Source organism: Oncorhynchus mykiss, chromosome 10 (assembly GCF_013265735.2).
Source record: "Oncorhynchus mykiss isolate Arlee chromosome 10, USDA_OmykA_1.1, whole genome shotgun sequence".
Taxonomy (NCBI): domain Eukaryota; kingdom Metazoa; phylum Chordata; class Actinopteri; order Salmoniformes; family Salmonidae; genus Oncorhynchus; species Oncorhynchus mykiss.
Window position 1 is genome coordinate 45,633,353 of NC_048574.1, and position 22,516 is coordinate 45,655,868.

Here is a 22,516-nt window from a genome sequence, read left to right on the forward strand (position 1 = left end):
GCCAAACTTGATTGTTTTTTTTGCGGGGAGTATTGACCAAAGTGAGCTGATTTGAAGACAACGAGCAATGACTTCATTGCGCACCAATAATTTTAGCGAAGCTTCGTTGATTGACTGTATTTCTGCCCAATGACCACTGATCTTCTTGAAATCTAGCTGGGTAGATAACCAATGAGCTGAGGTAAACGCCAGTATGTGATGGATATGGGTTGGACCACCGTTCCTTGTTTGTAAACGCACGCGTAACGAACTCCATTCTCGCCTTGACCATCAGAGTAGTTGCAGTCAAGCTTGTTACGTACAGCAATGTTTTGGAAATTAGTATTTTGAAAAGTGTTTTTTCAACGATTTCATTGAAGACATCATGGCGAATAAATCAGGAAAAGCGAAGTCCAAGTCTAAGTATATAGATTTGCACCAGATTATAGAAGAGATTGATTGGGAAAGTTAGACAGATTTTTTGTTTGAGGAATCTTTGAGTTTTATGATTCAAACAGGAGCTGAGGAGCTGTTTCTGCAAGGACAGGACATACTTCTGGACGGGTAAGTGCTAATGCCGTTTTATGAAATATAAATATATATATATATATATATATATATTTTTTTTTTTAAATGTTGCAATTTGCAATGAAATGTGTGATGAAATGTGTAAAGTACACATTGGCTAGTGTGTGTGTATGTATGTGTACGACCCATAACCTGTGTGTGTTGTTTGTTGGTTTGTTTGGTTGTGTGTGTGTGTGTGTGTGTGTGTGTGTGTGTGTGTGTGTGTGTGTGTGTGTGTGTGTGTGTGTGTGTGTGTGTGTGTGTGTGTGTGTGTGTGTGTGTTGGTTTGTTTGGGTGTGTGTGTGTGTATATGTATGTGTATGTATGTATATATATATATATATATATATATATATATATATATATATATATATATATATTTTTATTCAAATGGAATGGAGTAGAACAGCAAACACACACATGGCCAATGCGCCTGCTACTCCTCTCCATTTCCATATGAAATAGCCATTGGGTGCTGTTCGGTGGAGGGCAGGCCCACAACAATGGCCGGAGTTGAATGGAACAGCACTTCACCTTAGTGCCTGTTCCCTCTGCTCTATACAATACATATCTGTTTATTTTATGTGATGATAAAAGGCTCATACAATACAAATATTTGTTTTCATGTTTTCTTTCACAGTGATAGCGACTCCGACTGAGATCCCCCGGTGGCAAGCTGCCCGCTCTACCTCTGCCCCCTCTACTCCTGCCTCCAGTGGTGTTCATATGCCACAGTTCATTACTGCAGGCATGACTGTGCCTCAGGGCCAAAAGGGCACAGCATAGAGGCGTCGTTGTGTTCTGTGTCGCATGACCTGCACCACTTGTTCAGTTTGCCTCTGCTTTACATCAGAAAGAGACTGCTATGTGACATGGCACAGGCAGCAAAATATTGTGTAGAGGACTTCCAAAGGGTCTACTGTTTTAAACAAATATTTTTTAAAACATTTTTATATATTTTTTTGTGTGTTAGAATTGCTTTTTGATATGTTGTATATAGTTATTTGTACTGTTGTATATAGTTATAGGTCATTTCACCAATTCGGCCACTTGGGTACATTTGGGCAACTTGTGTGGGACACCTGGATGACTTCATGCTAAATGTCATGTAGCTCACCCATTCCTGAAGTTATCAGTCTGAAACTTTGCACACCTACGGTTGCCCTCTTGTGTTATCCATCAAAAGTATCTCCAGCATCCTATCTGACTGTGTGGCTATTCTAGTACATGTGGAAGATGATGCTACAACAATAAAAAACAGAAAACGTGTGTGTGTGTCTTTCTTTCTCTATTCTTCCACCAGATCTACTGTGTTATATTCTCCTACATTCAATTAACATTTCCACAAACTTCAGAATGTTTCCATTCAAATGATACCAAGAATATGCATATCATTGCCTCTGGGGCTGAGCTACAGGCAGTTAGATTAGGGTATGTCTTCAGGCGGAAATTGAGAACAAGGGATGCAGCCATAAGAGGTTACTAGAAAAGGCCAGCCAACCCTGGTATACAAAGTGCAGTGGTGCGTAAGGGTTTTGCAGTTTAAAATACATCTCAAAGTGCCATGGTAAAGGGTGTCAATTGATCTCAAACATTGAGAGGAAGCAGTCATATATAAAATATCCCCATAGTCTAAAGGCATAAATATAGCTGATGCTAGCCTCCTTCTGGCTTCACAAGAAAAACAGGCCTAATTCCTAAAAGAAAATCCCAATTTCAGCTTCAATTTTTTTGTAAGTTGTTGAATATGAAATTTAAAAGAGAGGCCGTCATCAATTAAAATTTCAAGATATTTATATGAGGTTACAGTCTCAATCTCAATGCCCTGACAGGTAATAATAGGTGAAAAGTTCAGAGGTCTATTTCTTGCTTTAGAAAACACCATTAGTTTAGTTTTGTCAGTATTGAGGATAAGCTTCAATTGACACAAGGTATGTTGAACAGTATAAAAAGCATTTAGCAAGTTCTGGATTGCTTTTGTAAGAGACAAGGCACAACAGTAAATAACAGTATCATCAGCATAAAAATGAAGTTGCGCATTTTGGACATTTTTGTCTAAATTATTTATATACACAGTGAATAAGAGAGGACCAAGTACAGAGCCTTGGGGCACACCATTACAGACAGACAATTTAACAGACATGAGCCCATCAAATTGAGTGCACTGAGTTCTATCAGACAGATAGTTAGCAAACCATGCAATTGCATGTTCCGAAAGACCTACACTCGACAATCTCTGCCTTAGTATAGCATGATCAACTGTATCAAAAGCCTTAGAGAGATCAATAAAAAGTGAGACACAATGCTGTTTTTTGGCAAGGGCTTCAGTGATATCATTTAGACCATAGTACTATAGTATTTATACCGTAGTACCATAGTATTTTTTCATGTGGGAACCATCTGTACTGTATATCTCTCTCTTCTGCTTGTCTCAGGTGAAACCTAACTGTAGGCGTCAGCAAAGACTATAATGCTGTAACAGATCAACCTGTGTGCTTCCGGTGTGCTTGTGTAATGATGTAAAGAATGTCCAGACCCCTAAAATCACCTAGCATGGCTCCGTGAGTTATGGCAGGAGAGAAAATAGATGAGAACTTAGTGTAGGAACAGAAAGCATCTGTGCCTCTGTGTGTGTTCACTCTGTATGAGTGCAGGCGTACATGACTGTTCAGTATGTAGATTTGTGTGCATCTGCTCATCAAGTGTGAATATTCATATGAGCACACAGACCAGCAACCAGCCAGCTCATATGTAAGTAGGCTATGTGAGTTTATGTTTGTGTACTGTGTTTCTTTTATATGTCTTCATATAGTCCCCCACAGACTGACAGACAGCAGCTCTGCAGATTGCAGCACTGCGGAGGGGGGGGGGGGGGGGGGGGGGGGGGGGGGGGGGGGGGGGGCAGTTGTCAAACATATTGACAGTGACACTCTATCATAATCGATGCATGATTTATGCTAAAGGCTTAGCCTCCGTTTGTGTTCTCCAAATATATTAGAGGATATAATTAGGCAAGCATATTGAGCTATAAGACATAAGCTAATACGCCCACATGAAAAAATACTATAGCTTACTACAGTATTTACTATAGAACTCTGTAGTAAACTGTAGTGTAGTACTACACACCAGTATCCCTCAATCACGTGTAGTACTTCCTATAGCATTTTGTAGTAAACTATAGAATACTATACCATACGCTGTGTACTACTTACTACTTTTGTAGTAAACTGGAGAGGTCCACGGAGGTACTGCAGGAGGTCAGCGAATATATATATACACAGTTGAGGTCTGAGGTTTACATACACTTAGGTTTGAGTGCTTAAAACTCGTTTTTCAACCACTCCACAAATGTCTTGTTAACAAACTATATTTTTGGCAAGTCAGTTAGGACATCTACTTTGTGCATGACACAAGTCATTTTTCCAACGATTGTTTACAGACAGATTATTTCACTTATAATTCACTGTATCACAATTCCAGTGGGTCAGAAGTTTACATACACTAAGTTGACTGTGCCTTGAAACAGCTTGGAAAATTCCAGAAAATGATGTCATGGCTTTAGAAGCTTCTGATAGGCTAATTGACATAATTTGAGTCAATTGGAGGTGTATCTGTGGATGTATTTCAAGGCCTACCTTCGAACTCTTTTCCTCTTTGACATGATGGGAAAATCTAAATAAATAAGCCAAGACATCAGAAAATAATTGTAGACCTCCACAAGTCTGGTTCATCCCTGGGAGTTATTTCCAAATGCCTGAAGGTACCACGTTCATCTGTACAAACAATAGTACGCAAGTATAAACACCATGGGACAACGCAGCCGTCATACTGCTCAGGAAGGAGACACGTTCTGTCTCCTAGAGATGAACGTACTTTGGTGCAAAAAGTGCAAATCAATCCCAGAACAACAGCAAAGGACCATGTGAAGATGCTGGAGGAAACAGGAACAAAAGTATCTATATCCACAGTAAAACAAGTCCTAAATCGATATAACCCGATAGGCCGCTCATCAAGGAAGAAGCCACTGCTCCAAAACCGCCATAAAAAAAGCCAGACTTACGGTTTGCAACTGCACATGGGGACAAAGATCGTACTTTTTGGAGAAATGTCCTCTGGTCTGATAAAACAAAAATATAACTGTTTGGCCATAATGACCATAGTTATGTTTGGAGAAAAAAGGGGGAGGCTTGCAAGCTGAAGAACAGCATCCCAACCGTGAAGCACAGGGGTGGCAGCATCATGTTGTGGGGGTGCTTTGCTGACTGGTCCACTTCACAAAATAGATGGCATCATGAGGTAGGAACATTTTGTGGATATGTTGAAGCAACATCTCAAGAAATCAAAGTTAAAGCTTAAAGTTAAAGCTTGGTCGCAAATGGGTCTTCCAAATGGACAATGACCCCAAGCATACTTCCAAAGTTGTGGCAAAATGGCTTAAGGACAACAAAGTCAATGTATTGGAGTGGCCATCACAAAGCCCTGACCTCAATCCCATAGACAATTTGTGGGCAGAGCTGAAAAAGTGTGTGCGAGCAAGGAGGCCTACAAACATGACTCAGTTACACCAGCTCTGTCAGGGGAAATGGGCCAAAATTCACCCAACTTATTGTGGAAAGCTTGTGGAAGGCTACCCGAAACGTTTGACACAAGTTAAACAATTTCAAGGCCATGCTACCAAATACTAATTGTCACACTCTGACCATTATTTGCATTGTTTGTTTCTATGTTTTGTTTGGTCAGGGTGTGATATGAGTGGGCATTCTATGTTGCATGTCTAGTTAGTCTGTTTCTATGTGTTTTGGCCTGATATGGTTCTTAATCAGTGGCAGGTGTTTGTCGTTGTCTCTGATTGGGAACCATATTTAAGTAGCCTGTATTGTATTGTGGTTCGTGGGTTATTGTCTATGTGATGTTGCATGTTAGCACAGTGTTTCATTAGCAGTCACGTTCGTCTTATTATTTTGTATAGCTTGTTCAGTTTTGTGTTTTTCGTCTATCATTAAAACATGCATTCACACAACGCTGCGCTTTGGTCTCCCCTTTATGACAATCATGACAGAATAACCCTCCAACAATGGACCAAGCAGCATGGCAACGGCCAGCAGCAGCAGTGGCAAAGAACGCAGGACTCATGGACTTGGGAGGAGATTCTGGACGGCGAAGGACCCTTGGGCACAGCCTGGGGAATATTGCCGCCCCAAAGCAGAGCTGGAGGCAGCGAAAGCAGAGAGGCGCCGGTATGAGGAGGCAGCACGGCAGCGTGGCTGGAAGCCCGAGAGGCAGCCCCCAAAATGTATTGGGGGGACACACAGGGAGTGTGGCGAAGCCAGGTAGGAGACCTGCGCCAACTTCCTGTGCTTACCGGAGAGAGAGAGGAACCGGGCAGGCACCGTGTTATGCGGTGGAGCGCACTGTGTTTCCGGTGCGTGTGCATAGCCCGGTTCAGTACATTCCAGCTCCTCGTATCGGCCGGGCTAGAGTGGGCATTGAGCCAGGTGCCATGAAGCCGGCTCTACGCATCTGGTCTCCAGTGCGTCTCCTCGGGCCGGCATACATGGCACCAGCCTTACGCATGGTGTCCCCGGTTCGCCAGCACAGCTCAGTGCGGGCTATTCCACCTCGCCGCACTGGCCTGGCTACGGGGAGCATTCAACCAGGTAAGGTTGGGCAGGCTCGGTGCTCAAGATCTCCAGTGCGCCTTCACAGTCCGGTCTATCCGATTCCACCTCCATGCACCAGCCCTCCGGTGGCAGCCCCCTGCACCAGGCTGTCTCTCTGTCTCATCCCTACAGGTGCTCCCGCCTGTCCAGCGCTGCCAGAGCCTTCCTCCGTCCCAGTGCTGCTAGAGTCTCCCGTCTGTCCTGAGCTGCTAGTCTCCCGTCTGTCCTGAGCTGCTAGAGTCTCCCGTCTGTCCTGAGCTGCTAGTCTCCCATCTGTCCTGAGCTGTCAGAGCCGCCAGTCTGTCCTGAGCTGTCAGAGCCGCCAGTCTGTCCTGAGACGTCAGAGCCGCCAGTCTGTCCTGAGCCGTCAGTCAGCCAGGACCTGCCAGAGCCGTCAGTCAGCCAGGACCTGCCAGAGCCGTCAGTCAGCCAGGACCTGCCAGAGCCGTCAGCCAGCCAGGAGCAGCCAGAGCCGCCAGTCAGCCAGGAGCCGCCAGTCAGCCAGGAGCCGTCAGCCAGCCAGGAGCCGCCAGAGCCGTCAGCCAGCCAGGAGCCGCCAGAGCCGTCAGCCAGCCAGGAGCCGCCAGAGCCGTCTGCCAGCCAGGGTCCGCCAGAGCCGTCAGCCAGCCAGGAGCTGCCAGAGCCGCCAATCAGTCCGGAGCTGCCCGTCTATCATTAAATCATGCATTCACACCACGCTGCGCTTTGGTCTCCCCTTTACGGCGATCGTGGCACTAAATGAGTGTATGTAAACTTCTGACCCACTGGGAATGTGATGAAAGAAATAAAAGCTGAAATAAATAATTCTCTCTACTATTATTCTGACATTTCACATTCTTAGAATAAAGTGGTGATCCTAACTGACCTAAGACAGGGAATTTTTACTAGGATTAAATGCCAGGAATTGTGAAAACTTAGTTTATATATATATGGTACCATTCAAAAGTTTGGACGCACCTACTCTTTCAAGGGTTTTTATTTATTTGTTACTATTTTCGACATTGTAGAATACAATTGAAAACGTCAAAACTACGAAATAGCACATATGGCATCATGTAGTAACCAAAAAAGTGTTAAAAAAAATCCAAATATATTTTATATTTGAAATTCTTGAAAGTAGACTCACTTTGCCTTGATAACAGCTTTGCACACTCTTGGCATTATCTCAACCAGCTTCATGAGGGATGCTTTCTAACAGTCTTGAAGGAGTTCCCACATATGCTGAGCAATTTTTGGCTGCTTTTCCTTCTCTCTGTGGTCAAAGTCATCCCAAACCATCTCAATTGGGTTGAGTTCAGGTGATTGTGGAGGCCAGGTCATCTAATGCAAAGACATAGCGATTGGAGCCAAAAGTCGCAAATTTGGACTCATCAGACCAAAGGACAGATTTCCACCGGTTTAAAGTCCATTGCTTGTGTTTCTTGGCGTAAGCAGGTCTCTTCTTATTATTGGTGTCCTTTAGGACAACAAAGGAGAACAAAGTCAAGTGTGTTTCTTTGCAGCAATTCAACCATGAACGCCTGATTCACGTAGTCTTCTCTGAACAGATTTTGAGGTGTGTGTTACTTGAATTGGGAAGCATTTCTTTGGGCTGCAATCTGAGGTGCAGTTAACTAACTTATTCTCTGCAGCAGAGGTAACTGCTGAGCTAACGTCTTCCTTTCCTGTGGTGTCCTCATGAGAGCCAGTTTCATCATAGCGCTTGAGGGTTTTTGCGACTGCACTTGAAGAAACTTTCAAAGTTTTTGAAATATTCTGGATTGACTGACCTTCATGTCTTAAAGTAATGATTGACTGTCATTTTTCTTTGCTTATTTGAGCTGTTCTTGCCATAATACGGACTCAGTCTTTTACCAAATAGTGCTATGTTCTGTATACCACCCCTACCTTGTCAAAACACAACTGATTGGCTCAAACGCATTAAGAAGGAAATAAATTCCACAAATTAGCTTTTAACAAGGCACACCTGTTAATTGAAATGCATTCCAGGCGACTACCTCATGAAGCTGGTTGAGAGAATGCCAAGAGTGTGCAAAGATGTCAAGGCAAAGGGTGGCTACTTTGAAGAGTCTCAAATATAAAATATATTTTGATTTGTTTAACATATTTTTGGCTAATACATGATCTCATATGTGTTATTTCGTAGTTTTGATGTCTTCACTATTATTCTACAATGTATAAAATAGTACAAATAAAGAAATGCTGTTGTGAATGAGTAGGTGTGTCCAAACTTTTGACTCTTACTGTATATATTGAAAGTTGAATTCATTTATTTTTTAACTCTGAATATTGAGCAAATTACACTCATTGTAGCCAATTACACTCACTGGAGTTTCTGACGTAGGCTTTGAAAAAGCATCCATGAATAGGCTACCAGTGGGGCAATTGCGTCTGACTGCTGGTAAGCTTTCTTGACATGGACTTAATTTTCTGCCAACACACGGCTGACCTTTGTTTAACCAGCAAAAAAAACTGCTCACTGAGAAAATGTGTTTGGAGTTACCTGTTAAGAGTTCACACTTCCTCTTCCAATTATAATATCAGGAGGTCAAAATAATGAAAAACACTATCTACTAAATCTATTCACTTTAAAATGTTGATTACTTCTCTTCGTCATTATCAGTCACCTGGTGATAAGACAAGACGTGGGGAAAACTATGTTTCGTTAGAGTATGATGGGTGTCCCTGGGTCGCCAGTTTTCCTGGTAAGGAGTCCCTGGGCAACAAAAGGTTGAAGACCCCTGCTGTAGAATACTATACTACACACTGTAGTATCCCTTGATCATGTGTAGTACTTACTATAGAATGATGTAGTAAACTGAAGTAAACAGCAGTATACTGTAGAATACAGGTTATTGAAAATGTGCTCCTTTATCATTTTTCCAGTAGGTTTCCTCAAGGAGAAAGTCCACACTTCTATGTCAAAGATAATACAACAAAAACACTACAGTAAATACTACAGTATACTACAGGCCGCAAAAAACACCACAGTACATACTACAGTATAGTTTTTTAAATAATATCTGCAAAAAACACTATAGTAAATGCTACAGTATACCACAGTAATATCTGCAAAAAGAAAAACAACTATAGTAAATACTACAGCAATGTCCGCTAAAACACTACACTACAAAAACACTATAGTAATACTACAGTATTCTATAGTAAACTATAGTATTTTTTTTTTGTAGTAGTTATCAGCTAAAGTGTCATATCTGTGTTGATATGGTCAGTATGCTGTGATTTGAGTCCCTGTCAGTAGTGAAAGTGAGAGTTAGTGTGTTTTGCCCAGAGGCTAGTTTGTGGGGGATAAAGAATGACTCATGCAATGTATTATAAAGTGCTCCATCCTCCCTCTCCCTTCACATACAGGATCATGCACAATTCTTTGAGTACATGTGACTGACACAGAAACACACACAACACGTATGTATGTGTTGTATTCACGCACACAATGGCACACAAACGCACACATATGCATACGTCTAAAAATAGCTGCCAGGGCAAATAATAAAAGAGCAGGGAAAATAAAGCAGTGCCCGGGATGCCCGGATCTAAACGCTCTGACAGTCTGTCTCTTTCCATCAGGCTATTTGTGGCGAACGCAGGCAGGCAGACAGGCAGAGGGGCGAGGCGCTGGAGATAAAAAGATGGCGAGCAGCAATGAGTTCCACTGCAGTTCTGCTGCCTTTCCAGCCGGCTTATTAGAGTGGAAGAGAGCATGCGTGGAGGAGAGGAGGAGGGCGAGGACGAAACCCACAGAATTTCCAGTGGCACACACTTGCATGACCAGAACTCACTGCAGCTCTCTGATCCCACTTATATCCTGCCCTTCAAACACTCAGCTGTCTGGATAATCAGATGTGGCAGGCCCAGCACTGGGCTCTAGAACCATATAAACCATTTCAATCAGCCCCATGTTATTACTTATATGCTGAGTATATACAGCTTCATCTGGAGTAGGATTGAACCCACCCAGTGCCCTCCCAGTGTTAAAGCCTATGCACTATATTACACTGAACTGTTGATGTGAGAAGGGTAAAGGTCAACATTGGCCGTCTGGGCACTCAGGCAATGGCGATCATTTTATCACAGCCAGAAATACACTCACTTATCCAGATTTCCAAGCAGAAACAAAATAAATGTATTGACCTTACCCAAAGTTATTTAGAATTTGTATCTGCAGATTGTGTTGAAAAATCTAGTGGAGAGGTGTATGCATTGACCCTCGTAATTGAGGAAACTGAACTACACTCTGTGAATGTACCTACTGTGCTGGAAGCACTAGAAGTGCTAATGTAGGTAGCTTTTGAGGTGACGGTATACAGTACATCTTTCCCTAACAAATGTTCATACCTCTTATTTTCTCTTCCCGACCCATGTCTTTCTTTGTCTCAGGAACCTGGGGAAGTCTGGTCTGCGTGTGTCCTGCTTGGGGCTGGGTTAGTACAAAACAAATGGACCAGAACAATATGCATTATAGACTCCCTGAGGAATGTAACAGAACTGATTCTCTCTGTCTCTCTCCGTATGTCTGTCTCTGTCTGTCTGACGGTAGGCACCTGGGTGACATTTGGATCGCAGATCTCTGACGAGGTGAGTTTTGTATTACGTAACAATTATTTGGGACACCATGTTTAACCCAGTCTGAGGGTGCTTATGGTCTGGAGACTCTCTCTCTCTAGATATAGTGTGATAACGTGCGTCTCGGTAAGAGGTGTAGGAGTCAGGCGCAGGAGAGCAGGGATGTCTGAGAAGAGTGTTTAATCATATAGTCCACCAATACAAAAATGGCACAGACGAAAATCCAAAAACTACGCTCTCGATACTCAGAAACTCGTGACACTTTACATACACGTGCGTAATCGTGAAAACAACCAACATCAAATATAATCGAGCACAATACACACAAATCTAATCCCGCACGAACTAAGGCAGGCAACAGGTACCCTATATACACACAGAAATAAACGCCAATGAAACCAGGTGTGAAAAGAATCACAGACAAAACAAACAGAAAAGGAAAAAGGGATCGTGGCGGCTAGTAAACCGGCGACGCCGAGCGCCGCCCGAACAGGGAGAGGAGTTACCTTCTGTAGAAGTCGTGACATATAGGTTGTATTTACAATGGTGTTTGTGCTCCACTGGTTGCTTTTGTAACGACAGATCGCGGATCTTGCTGCTGTGGTGGCACACTATGGTATTTCACCTAATAGATATGGGAGTTTATCAACTTCTTTGTAATCTGAGGGAAATATGTGTCTCTGATATGGTCATACAGTTGGCAGGGGGTTAGGAGGTGCAGCTTGGTTTCCACCTGTCTTCTCTTGAGAGCCACGTCTGCCAAAGGCGGCCTCTCTCAATAGCAAGGCGATGCTCACTGAGTCTGTACATAGTCAATGATTTTCTTAATTTTGGGTCAGTCACAGTGGTCCCTCTGCTACTGTGTACTCTCTGTTTAGGGCCAAATAACATTCCTGTTTGCTCAGTTTTTTTGTTGGTTCTTTCCAACGTGTCAAGGAATTATCTTTTTGTTTTGTCATGATTTGGTTGTGTCTAATTGTGTTGCTGTCCTGGGGCTCTGTTTATGTTTATGTTTGTGAGCAGAGTCCCCGTACTAGCTGGCAGAGGGGACTCTTCTCCAGGTTCACCTCTCTGTAGGTGAGGGCTTTGTTATGGAAGCTTTGAGAATCACTTATTTTTAGGTGGTTGTAGAATTGAATACATTTTTTTCTGGATTTTGATCATTAGCGGGAATCGTCCTAATTCTGCTCTGTATGCATTGTTTGGTGTTTTTCGTTGTACACTGAGGATATTTTTGCAGAATTCTGCATGTAGAGTCTCAATTTGGTGTTTGTCCCATTTTGTGAATTGTTGGTTAGTGAATGGGACCCCAGACCTCACAGCCATGAAGGGCAATGGGTTCTATATCTGATTCAAATATTTATAAGTCAGATCCTAATTGGGATGTCAAATTTTATGTTTGATGGTGTAGAAGGCCCTTCTTGCCTTGTCTCTCAGATCATTCACAGCTTTGTGGAAGTTACCTGTGGTGCTGATGTTTAGGCAGAGGTAGGTATAGTTTTTTGTGTGCTCTAGGGCAACAGTGTCTAGGTGGAATTTGTATTTATGATCTTACTGAAATTAACTGTCAGGGCCCAAGTTTGACAGAATCTGTGCAGAAGATATTGGTGCTGCTGTAGGCCCTCCTTGGTTGGGGACAGAAGCACCAGATCTTCTGCAAACAGTAAACATTGACTTCAGAATCTAGTAGGGTGAGGCCGAGTGCTGTCGACTGTTCTAGTGGGCTCACCAATTCATTGATATATATGTTGAAGAGGGTGGAGCTCAAGCTGCATCCCTGTCTCACCCTGAGGAAAGAAATCAATGTGTGTTTTTTGCCAATTTTAACCGCACACTGTTGTTTGTGTACATGGATTTCATAATGTTGTATGTTTTCCCCCCAACACCGCTTTTCTTCAATTATACAACAAATCAACAAAGCATGAGAAGACTTTGCTTTTGTTTTGGTTTGTTTGTTTGTCAATTAGGGTGTACAGGGTGAATACGTGGTCTGTCATATGGTAATTTGGTAAAAAGCCAATTTGACATTTGGTCAGGACATTGTTTTCATTGAGGAAATGTAGGAGTCTGCTGCTAATGATAATGCAGAATATTTTCCAAAGGTTGCTGTCGATGAATATACCACGATAGTTATTGGGGTTGAATCTGTCTTCACTTTTGTGGATTGGGGTGATCAGTCCTTGGTTCCAAGTATTGGGTAAGATGCCAGAGCTGAGGAGGATGTTAGAGAGTTTAAGTATAGCCAATTTAAATGTATGTTCTGTATATTTTATCATTTCATTTAGGATACCATGTATATGTTTTTGCTGTTTGTTATTTGTTATAGAGCCAAAAAGATTGGAGAAGAGGTTTATCCACACATCTCCATTTTGGGTAGACAGCTCTTCATGTTGTTGTTTGTTTAGTGTGTTCCAATTTTCCCAGAAGTGGTTAGATTCTATGGATTCTTCAATTAAATTGAGCTGATTTCTGACGTGACGTTTCTTGTTTTTATGTACTGCTTCACCATGGTGAAACCGTAGGCTCAGGGTTTCTGGGTCTCTGTGTTTTTGGTTGGATAGGTTCCTCAATTCCTTTCTTAGGTTTTTGCGTTCTTCATCAAACCATTTGTCATTGTTGTTCATTTCCTTAGATTGTCTGGTTGAAATGTTTAGATTTGATAGGGAAGCTGAGAGGTCAAATGTATTGTTTAGGCTTTGTACTGGCAAGTTTACACCTTCACTATATCAGTGAAACGTTTTGTCCAGGAAGTTGTCTAAAAGAGATTGAATTTGTTGTTGGCTAATTGTTTTCTGGTAGGTTTCCACACTACTTTCCTTCCATCTATTGCGTGTCTTAATACTATTCAGTATGTTTGGCTTTCATGTCTCATGATTGAGTATTGCCCTGTTAAAGTAGACTGTGACTTTGCTGTGATCTGAGAGACTCTGGGTTGAGGTCGGTAGTAGTCTACAGTACTGTGACCAAGAGATGAGCTGTAGGTGTACTTACTGTAGGAGTCCCCTAGAAAGCCCAACATTGTCTATGTACAGACCCAGCGTGCGACAGAGCTGCAGGAGTTATGACCTGTTTCGTTGTTGGTTGTTTTGTCACAGCGGTGTATAGCAGGGCATATTGGGTAGGAAATGTTGTCACCTCCAGGTAGGTGTTTGTCCCCCTATGTGCTGAGGGTGTCAGGTTCTTGTCCAGTTCTGGCGTTTAGGTCATCAAGGACTAGTACATGTCCCTGGGTCTGGAACAGTGGCGCTCGGTGCTGTTTAAGAATAGGGAAGACGATTTTTACTTTTCATGAGCATATCCTTATTTCTATTACAGCATATTGGATGACTCTCATTCATATTCCATTCACCCAGTTCACTGTAACAGTGATGGGTTTAGGCTACAACATGATTCAAACATTTTCTCTATAGCCATCATGAGGTTGCTACAACCTAGCCTATGAATGAAAGATTACCACGTAGGTGCACACAGGTCGAGAGAAAATGTTGAGGTGACAGAGAGTGATACACTCAGAGTGTAATCATTAGTCCAACAGTTGCAAATGAGAGTTTCTATTGGACAAATGAATGTATTTTTATCCCCGTTTCTTTCAGTTTGCTTACGTTTAAGAAACGTTGTTCTACAGAATCCTCGGAATGAATACACCCCTGATCATGCGTAAACACAATGCACTTTCATAGCAGCCACATTGTATTCCTTCTCTCATCTATGCGCTCTCCTCCTCTCACCTTTTCCCTTCGCTTGTGGACTTTAATGCACAACACATCAGCTGTATGTGACCAGGCAAAAAAAACTTTCCAAGCCAAACCATATCATAACCACTACACACAGCTTACATCATTGTCACCATATTAGCTAAAGTAACGTCACAGTCAACATAGCTAATAGAACTAATGCGTTAGTAAACCCTGTTACAATCATGCAGTAACGTGACAGTGTACAGTCAGTAAGTAATTTAGTACTTACACCGGCGTGCCCCCGTGACAATCAATTAGTTAAACCAAAAGCTTACCTTGACTTGGAAGAGTTTCAGTGTTGTGTTGGATTGTCATAGCCAGCTAGCTAACATATACTTTTTATGAAACTCACTGAGTAGGATAGTCCTCCCCTTCCTCCTCTGAGGAGTCTCCCCTGGTCTGGAAATGATTGATCTGCCCCTTTATGATGGAGAAGCTGTCTTCATTAAAGTATGGAGATTCTAGTGGGGGGATATAGGTAGCACACAGGATAACGTTTAGTTTCTGTGGAGATCTTTTTCTTATACATTTCTAGTCAGATGTCAAATGTTCCTGTTTTTATGAATTCAATAGGGTAGGTTAGGCCTGCTCTATAAGAAATTAGCATACCCCCTGAGACACTTCCTTGTTTCACACCTGGTAGTTTGGTGGCTGGGACTACCATATCTCTGTAACCTAGAGGGCAACCAGTGGGTATGTCTCCTCTACACCATGTTTCTTGAATGATGACAATGTCTGTTTTTCACAATTTCTTTGGTGAAGTCTGGTAAAGTGTCTCTCCCTCTCTCTATCTCTCTCTCATTCTCAGTCCCAGTCTCTATCTCTCAGTCTCTATCTCTCTGTCTGTCCCTAATGTTCTCTGTCTCAGTCTCTCTCTCTCTTTGTCCCCTCAGATGGCTGAGAACCTGATGACCATTGCCTATGAGGCCGGGGTGAACCTCTTTGACACAGCAGAGGTGTATGCCTCCGGCAGGTCGGCTTTGTACACCATCCTCCACTGCTCTCTTCTGTTCTTTCTCTTTGTCTCTATACACTCTGCCTGCCTCTATCTATCACTCCCTCTATTTCTGTACATCTTTCAGTCTCCCCACTCTTTATTGCCGTTTGTTCATATTGTCATTCCATCACGTCTTCTCCTCTCCACAGGGCTGAAATCACCCTAGGGAACATCATCAAGAAGAAAGGATGGAGGTGATATTAACCGTATTTCTAATGTGACTCATCTGCATATGAGTAGCTGCCTGTCTAATTATATTACATCATAAATATTTTTCTGTGAACTTTGCTTTTCAAATTTCATAAGAACAGACAGACATAGTTTTAAAAAAAAACATAGATCGTTTAAAAAAAAAAATAGAAGCTTTATCACCGCCGGATCTTTTTTCAAGTGCTTTTGGCTTCTCCGTGGTTGACATCGTGTCACTGTGTCGGGAAAGGATACATTCTATTTCATTATTGTGCTCTCTAACCTCTCCTCCCATTTCACTGGCAGGCGTTCTAGTTATGTCGTGACAACCAAGATCTACTGGGGAGGGCAGTAAGTATCCTCGGGGGGGGGGGGGGGGGGGGGGGGGGGCAGATAGAACAGTCATTATTTCTCCATTGCTCTGGCAAAGTGACTCTGTATTGTTGCTATTCATCCCCTGACTATACTGGAACTCCATCACTCTACAGGGCGGAGACAGAAAGGGGACTCTCCAGAAAGCACATCATTGAAGGTACAGTCAAATGAAGGATACACAGTGACGATGATGATGACGTTGACGACGGTGGTGAGAATGACAATAAGGGCGATGATGACGATGATGCCCATTACGTTGCAGGTTTGAGAGGATCCTTGTCCAGACTCCAGTTGGATTATGTGGACATGGTCTTTGCCAACCGTAATGATGTCAACAGCCCTATGGAAGGTCAGTCACAGTCACACCAGTCCCTCTACTCCATTCTCATGTGTTCATTGCTCTGCCCCCCAACCCTTTATGGTGTGTAATATGCACTCTGAAAAGTGTCTTGAGGTTTGCATTCTAAGCATGTAATATCTGTGTTGTTACAGTATGTTTATTACCAGCGTGTAACAAGTTGGTTCATGTCATTTGCAGAGATAGTCCGGGCCATGACCTTTGTAATAAATCAGGGCATGGCAATGTACTGGGGCACCTCTCGCTGGAGTCCCATGGAGATCATGGTGAGTCCCCTGTTATCTCTCCCTGTTATCTCATACATTCCAGTCAACACCTGCTCCTGTTCGTCAATGGCTCTGTGGTGATGGTGTTACTCTGTTTCCCTGCCACCAGGAGGCGTACTCAGTGGCGCGTCAGTTTAACCTGATCCCACCAGTATGTGAGCAGGCTGAGTATCACTACTTCAAGAGGGACAAGGTGGAGGTGCAGCTCCCTGAGCTCTACCACAAGATAGGTCAGTCGTCCACAGTCCAGCGAACAACACCAGATGTCCTCAAAATGCTGCTTGCAGGGAACTCTTAAAACATTGTCATTTCTCTCTCTCGCTCGCTCTCTTTCTCTCTCTTTCTCTCTCTCTCGCTCTCTTTCTCTCTCGCTCTCTTTCTCTCTCTTTCTCTCTCTCTCCCTCTCTTGTCTAGGTGTAGGGGCAATGACCTGGTCTCCCCTTGCATGTGGACTGATCACAGGGAAGTACAATGAGGGTGTACCTGACATCTCCAGGGCTAACATAAAAGTGAGTTCTCCAGACAAAATACAATTCATTCAATAGTGGATATTCTCCTGTGTTTTCTACTTGATTGGATTTATTTAGTTCCTATACCACTTTTTGCCCATTAGGCCTACAACTGTGGATGACACAATTAAATATTTCTTTGTTTGTTCTGTCTAATATTGGTGCAGGGTTACCAGTGGCTGAAGGAGCGGGTCAACAGCGAGGAGGGACGCAAGCAGCTGGCCAAGATCAAAGAGCTCCGCCTAATGGCTGACAGACTAGGCTGTACCTCCGCACAGCTGGCCATCGGTATGGACGACGTGTGTGTGTCTGTGTCTGTACATGCGTCTCTGTTTTTTTTTGTCCATCTCTGTTATCTAATGTCTCTGTCTGACACCCTAACATACTGTTTCGAATTGAAACGCAGACTTAAATAGAAAGCGTCAATCTGCCACATCAACTCAGCCTCCATCTCTGATCCCTCTCGGTGTTCTCTCCTTGTTCTCTGTCCTCCTGTAGCCTGGTGTCTGCGCAGTGAGGGAGTGAGCTCAGTGCTGCTCGGTGTCTCCAATACTGACCAGCTGATGGAAAACCTGGGTGCCCTTAGGGTAACCACCCTCCCCTCAACGTCATACCACTCTGATTTTACACTTTTCACTGAACACTCAATCAGAGCTCTTCAAAACGAATGTCATTGTCATAAGCATGAAATGTAACAAATAATTATATAATACAAAAAATATCTGTATTTTTAGGCATCCTTAATGTCACTTAAGATTCCATTTTAGATTAAGCAAACAAGCAAGCAATCACCAAATGATTTTGGGCTAGTCCTAAACTGACGTTCCATGTTGTGCCTGCAGCTTATTTCACAGATGACTCCTCAGACCGTGGCTGAGATTGACTCACTCTTGGGAAACAAGCCCCACTCCAAGAAAGAGTCACGAGCATGAAGAGGAACCGATGGAGTAAAGGACAGAGTCAGAGAAAGATGACGGAAAGGTGATGGCGTCGAGGAACATCGCTCTTTCACCCTCCAGTATAATCAACAACCTGCATGTCCTCAACAACATTGTGCTTCCAGTATTTGCGCATATCCATTCGGCGCATTGCATTGTATCATGTATGAGAAAAAAAATCTATATTTTAATGTGCAAAATGATTAGATCAGATATATTTACAGATCCCTCACTGACTGATAATGTCCACAAACAGAAGGTGAGGCAGGTAGCCTAGCGGAGTGTTGGGCCAGTAACCGGAAGGTCGCTGGTTTGAATCCCTGAACCGACTAGGTGAAAATCAGTTCGATATGCCCTTGAGCAAGGCACTTAACCCTGTAAGTCACTCTGCATAAAAGTCTCTGCTAAATGACGTAAATGTGAGGCCAAATCATGGAGCGTTTGGTTTCTTCCAGAAAGACCAATGAGGGTAAAGTTGGTGATAGGTAGTTAAATGGGGGCCCTCAGTATCGTCAAGCAAACTGCACTCTACTTTATCAACAATGAGATGAGAACTTTTTGATGCCATGAAGCAACTTGAGACACAGCTCTGCACTCTCCCACTGACTTTGTGACCAGTGCTGTCACAAGACACTCTTTCTCCACAGTTAGTGAGTCGCTATGACGTTTAGTACCCAGCAGAGAGCCAAAGGTTAGCAGCACATAGGTGTCTGGCTTGTCATCTCCTTATGTGACTGGCCCGTCACTCTGTGTCCTTTAACAGCAGTGTCTTCCTAGGTGTCTTCTCTGTGTATAAACTGTGTGCATGTCCCTTTAAGAGAGACCAGCCCAAGCAGGGTGTAAATGTGGCATGGCTTTTGTGGTTTGTGTAGGTTTGCAGTGCCCCTCTAAGCAGTCTTTTTGCACTAGCAGGTGGGACGGGCTGATCTAGGCTCTGCACTGGCGGGCACATTGTGGAGCTTTACTTTAATTACTCTCTGCAAGCCCGCTGACAGGGTCTGTGTCTGTGTGACGTGTGTATTGTCCTCCACGTCAAAACTATTTCTGCGTCAATAACAATGACAACTAAGGCTTTTCCTGCTTGTTTTGGAAGAGCCTATTTACTCATCTACTAAAGACTGTGGAGAGTGGACCCCGTAATGAAAGGTACTGTAGGTCATTCTTCCTCAGCCTTAGACAGCGGGTACAACCCACTGTGGGAAACTAGCAGTCGTTCAATGTGTTTTTGCTGCTTTGTTTTAACATTTTAAATGAGCCCACATAACATGCAAATCATGACCTTTACATGAAGAATTCTTCAAAGTGCAACGTTCGCCCCGTAATGTTCTGTGTGTTCTATCTCACTGGGAATGAGTCAGACCGAGAGAGGTAGCCGAGTGAACTCAAGTGTGTCTGAATTGAGAAATGATTGGCACCCTTGATAAAGATGAGCATAGAAGACTGTATAAAATAGTAAGACAAATACTGAGCTGTATTGTACGCAAAAGAAATGGGGAAATTATATAATTTCATACAAATACAATTTCTCATAAAATAGATTTTGTTTAACAAGTAATCATTTTGTAAAAAATATGGGTGTCAAAATTATTGTAATCTGTTTTCGATACTCCTGCAACCTCCCCTTCCAGGGATAACAGCATTGAGCCTTTTTCTAAAATGTTTTATGAGATTGGAGAAAACATTGGGAGGGATCTTAGACCATACCTCCGTACAGAATCTTTCCGGATCCTGATATCCTATGTCTGTGTTTATGGACTGCCCTCTTCAATTCAAACCACACGTTTTCAATGGGGTTCGACTCCAGAGACAGAGATGGCTATAAACTGTCTGGACTTGAACCTCATTGTATTGCAAAATGTTGACTTTGTGGTCAATTAACCATTTCTTTGTTTATTTTTATGTGTGCTTGGGGTTATTGTCTTGCTGGAAGATCCCCTTGTGGTCAAGTTTCAACCTCCTGGCAAAGGCAACCAGGTTTTGGCTACAATATCCTGGTACTAATTAAAGTTCATGATGCCGTTGACCTTAACAAGGGCTCCAGGACCAGTGGAAGCAAAATAGCCCCATAACATCAAAGATCCACCACCATATTTTACAGTAGGTATGAGGTACTTTTCACATGTGCATCTTTCTTTCAACACCAAACCCACCACTGGTGTGTGTGGCCGAAGAGCTAAATTTTCATGTAATCTGACCATAGCACTCCAGGCGTTTACATTTGTTGGATGATGTGAAAATAGAGGTATTTGGCCACGAGAGTATTGAAAACAGGGATGCCCCTATCTTTTTCATGTTTTTTTTTTTTTACTTGATAGACAATCTCCTCTGGCCAATTGTATTAGTATAAAATAACGATTTTTGAGTATACAATATACATGTAGTTCAGTAGTTTTAAAGTCTTTTTTGCTCATCTTAATCAAGGATGCCAATAATTCTGGGGGTGACTGTAAATAATCATTTGGACTTTGATTAAATGCAATGTGCTTTTTTGCACTTGTGTTGTGTTGGAAGCAGATTATGTTGGGTGTTTCATTGGGCAGCCTGAACCCAGCTGCTTGGCCTATTTCTGTAGTTCATTGTAGTTTTTCCTTACCAAATGTTATAATTCTTTCCCAATTGTATTATAACTTTCAGTCAATTTTTGTCTCTATTTAACTTCTGTTAATTACATGTAGATATTACTCCTAGTAGCAGGACGTACTCCTGCTATGTGAACCTCTCATGTTTGTGAACCTTGGATTGTGGTCAGGCTCAGGAAACGCTCCAGGGCACTAGTGAATTTGGAATGAGAGAGATTTGTCCCACACTTGTTATCCCCCTGTCATTACTGATGAGTGTTCTCTGTGCTTTTTGATACTGGTTTGTTTGTGTTCTAATCAATGGTGTATGTAAATACTAGAATATGGAATATTGGAATATGACAAAATGTTTGATTCTGAAGTGAGCAAACGACAAATCTAACCAGATTGACATGTTGTTTTGTTCTGTGTTTATGTATTTTATTAGCAGGCTCTAAGTTGAACTGAAAAGCATCCACCTAATGTACATAAATGCCTAGATCGCTCCTTAAGACTAGCTTTGCCTGCATAACTTATATTTTACTGTCTTGAAACAAAAACCTGAAAAAAGAGAGAAAGAAGCCTTGAATGTATTACTGTATGCTTGCCCTTAAAATATCAGAAGAAAATTATACCTCATATGTCATTTGGTGGTCATGCAACCAGATCTACCGGCAGCTTGGCAGGGCCACACACACACACACGCACACACAGTAGTTATCGTGGTCTGCCTGCCTTTTGGCAAAGCTGAAAAATCAAGTAAAGATTTTGCATTGATTTAAAATCATATCAAGCTTCTGTATATCCATGTTCCCCCAAGAACCATTAAATGGCTAAAAAAAGTGTTTGGTAATATTGCGCAGTATTTCATTGGCATGCTACGAGCAGGTTAGAGAAAATCTTCCAGTGGTTTTCTATTGAATGCATCTCTTATATGCATTGTTTGATGTTAATTACTTGCTCATCTCACACAGTCACTCGTTAAGGTCATCCTTTTTTTGTGTAGGCAGAGAAAAAAATACAAGATGGTTTGCATGTTGCTGACAACCTTGGGTGAAGGGAACCTCAAGAGAATCATTACCATGGCAGCAACGGACAGGGATATTTTGGAGATGACCAGACATTCATCATTGCCACCTTGTGCCAGTGTGATTTAGATGGACTGGTCACCACCTGCTCACCACTAACACTCATCACCACCTCCATGCCCCTGGACATTGTCAAGACCACAGTACATTATCCAGGCGCCTGTCACCCCCTTGTTCTATGCCTTCCTTCTTTTTCTATCTCTCTTCCCTCTTTGCAAGTCTCAGTTAATTCAGCCTGTGGTTTCTGTTGAAACCATAGCACCAATTTTCTTATTGAATTTCTGCCCGCTGCAGTTTGAAATGTATTGGGATGAATCTTGTCCTGGAGGCAAAGGCTGAGCGGTTTCCACTAGATGAGCCACCCACAAAGTCAAAATAATCTACAACGTTGAAAATCATCATGAAAACAAAAATGTGCTTTATGGTCTTATTTCAATGTTAGGGTTAGCCTCCCAATCCACATATTTAAAGAGTAGTCGTTTTTTTTTGTTCAAATGTAAAAAGCCACACCTTCATGGACCCACACCCTTTCCCAATGCATTTACAGGCTCTTCTCGACCTTATGGAATTGATTGTTTTCCACAGGACGCAAGACACAATGTGAGTGACTACCTGCCAGCAATAGTACAGATGTGGCCTGGTGAATCTGCCTGCTCGCTCACTGCACGTCACATCACCTCTATGCGCTCTGTCTATTTCCCCATCTTCCCC

General features: G+C 42.6%; 1 protein-coding gene across 3 annotated transcripts in view; it reads left to right on the forward strand.

Moving 5' to 3' along the window:
- Positions 1-21,559, forward strand: part of LOC110534042 (voltage-gated potassium channel subunit beta-3) — a 32,748-nt gene extending 11,189 nt beyond the window's left edge. For 2 of the 3 annotated variants that reach the window (XM_036990440.1, XM_036990439.1), the window contains exons 2-14: positions 10,605-10,648; positions 10,765-10,802; positions 15,421-15,500; positions 15,674-15,718; positions 16,020-16,064; positions 16,202-16,245; positions 16,351-16,437; positions 16,627-16,712; positions 16,822-16,942; positions 17,127-17,221; positions 17,389-17,509; positions 17,720-17,808; positions 18,064-21,559. In XM_036990440.1, the coding sequence (XP_036846335.1) occupies positions 10,605-10,648; positions 10,765-10,802; positions 15,421-15,500; positions 15,674-15,718; positions 16,020-16,064; positions 16,202-16,245; positions 16,351-16,437; positions 16,627-16,712; positions 16,822-16,942; positions 17,127-17,221; positions 17,389-17,509; positions 17,720-17,808; positions 18,064-18,153 (985 nt within the window). In that variant the 3' untranslated portion in view covers positions 18,154-21,559. Of the gene's footprint in view, positions 1-10,604; positions 10,649-10,764; positions 10,803-15,420; positions 15,501-15,673; positions 15,719-16,019; positions 16,065-16,201; positions 16,246-16,350; positions 16,438-16,626; positions 16,713-16,821; positions 16,943-17,126; positions 17,222-17,382; positions 17,510-17,719; positions 17,809-18,063 lie in introns of all 3 variants that reach the window. The other variant, XM_036990438.1, reaches the window with a different exon arrangement.
- The last annotated feature ends 957 nt before the right edge of the window (positions 21,560-22,516 follow it).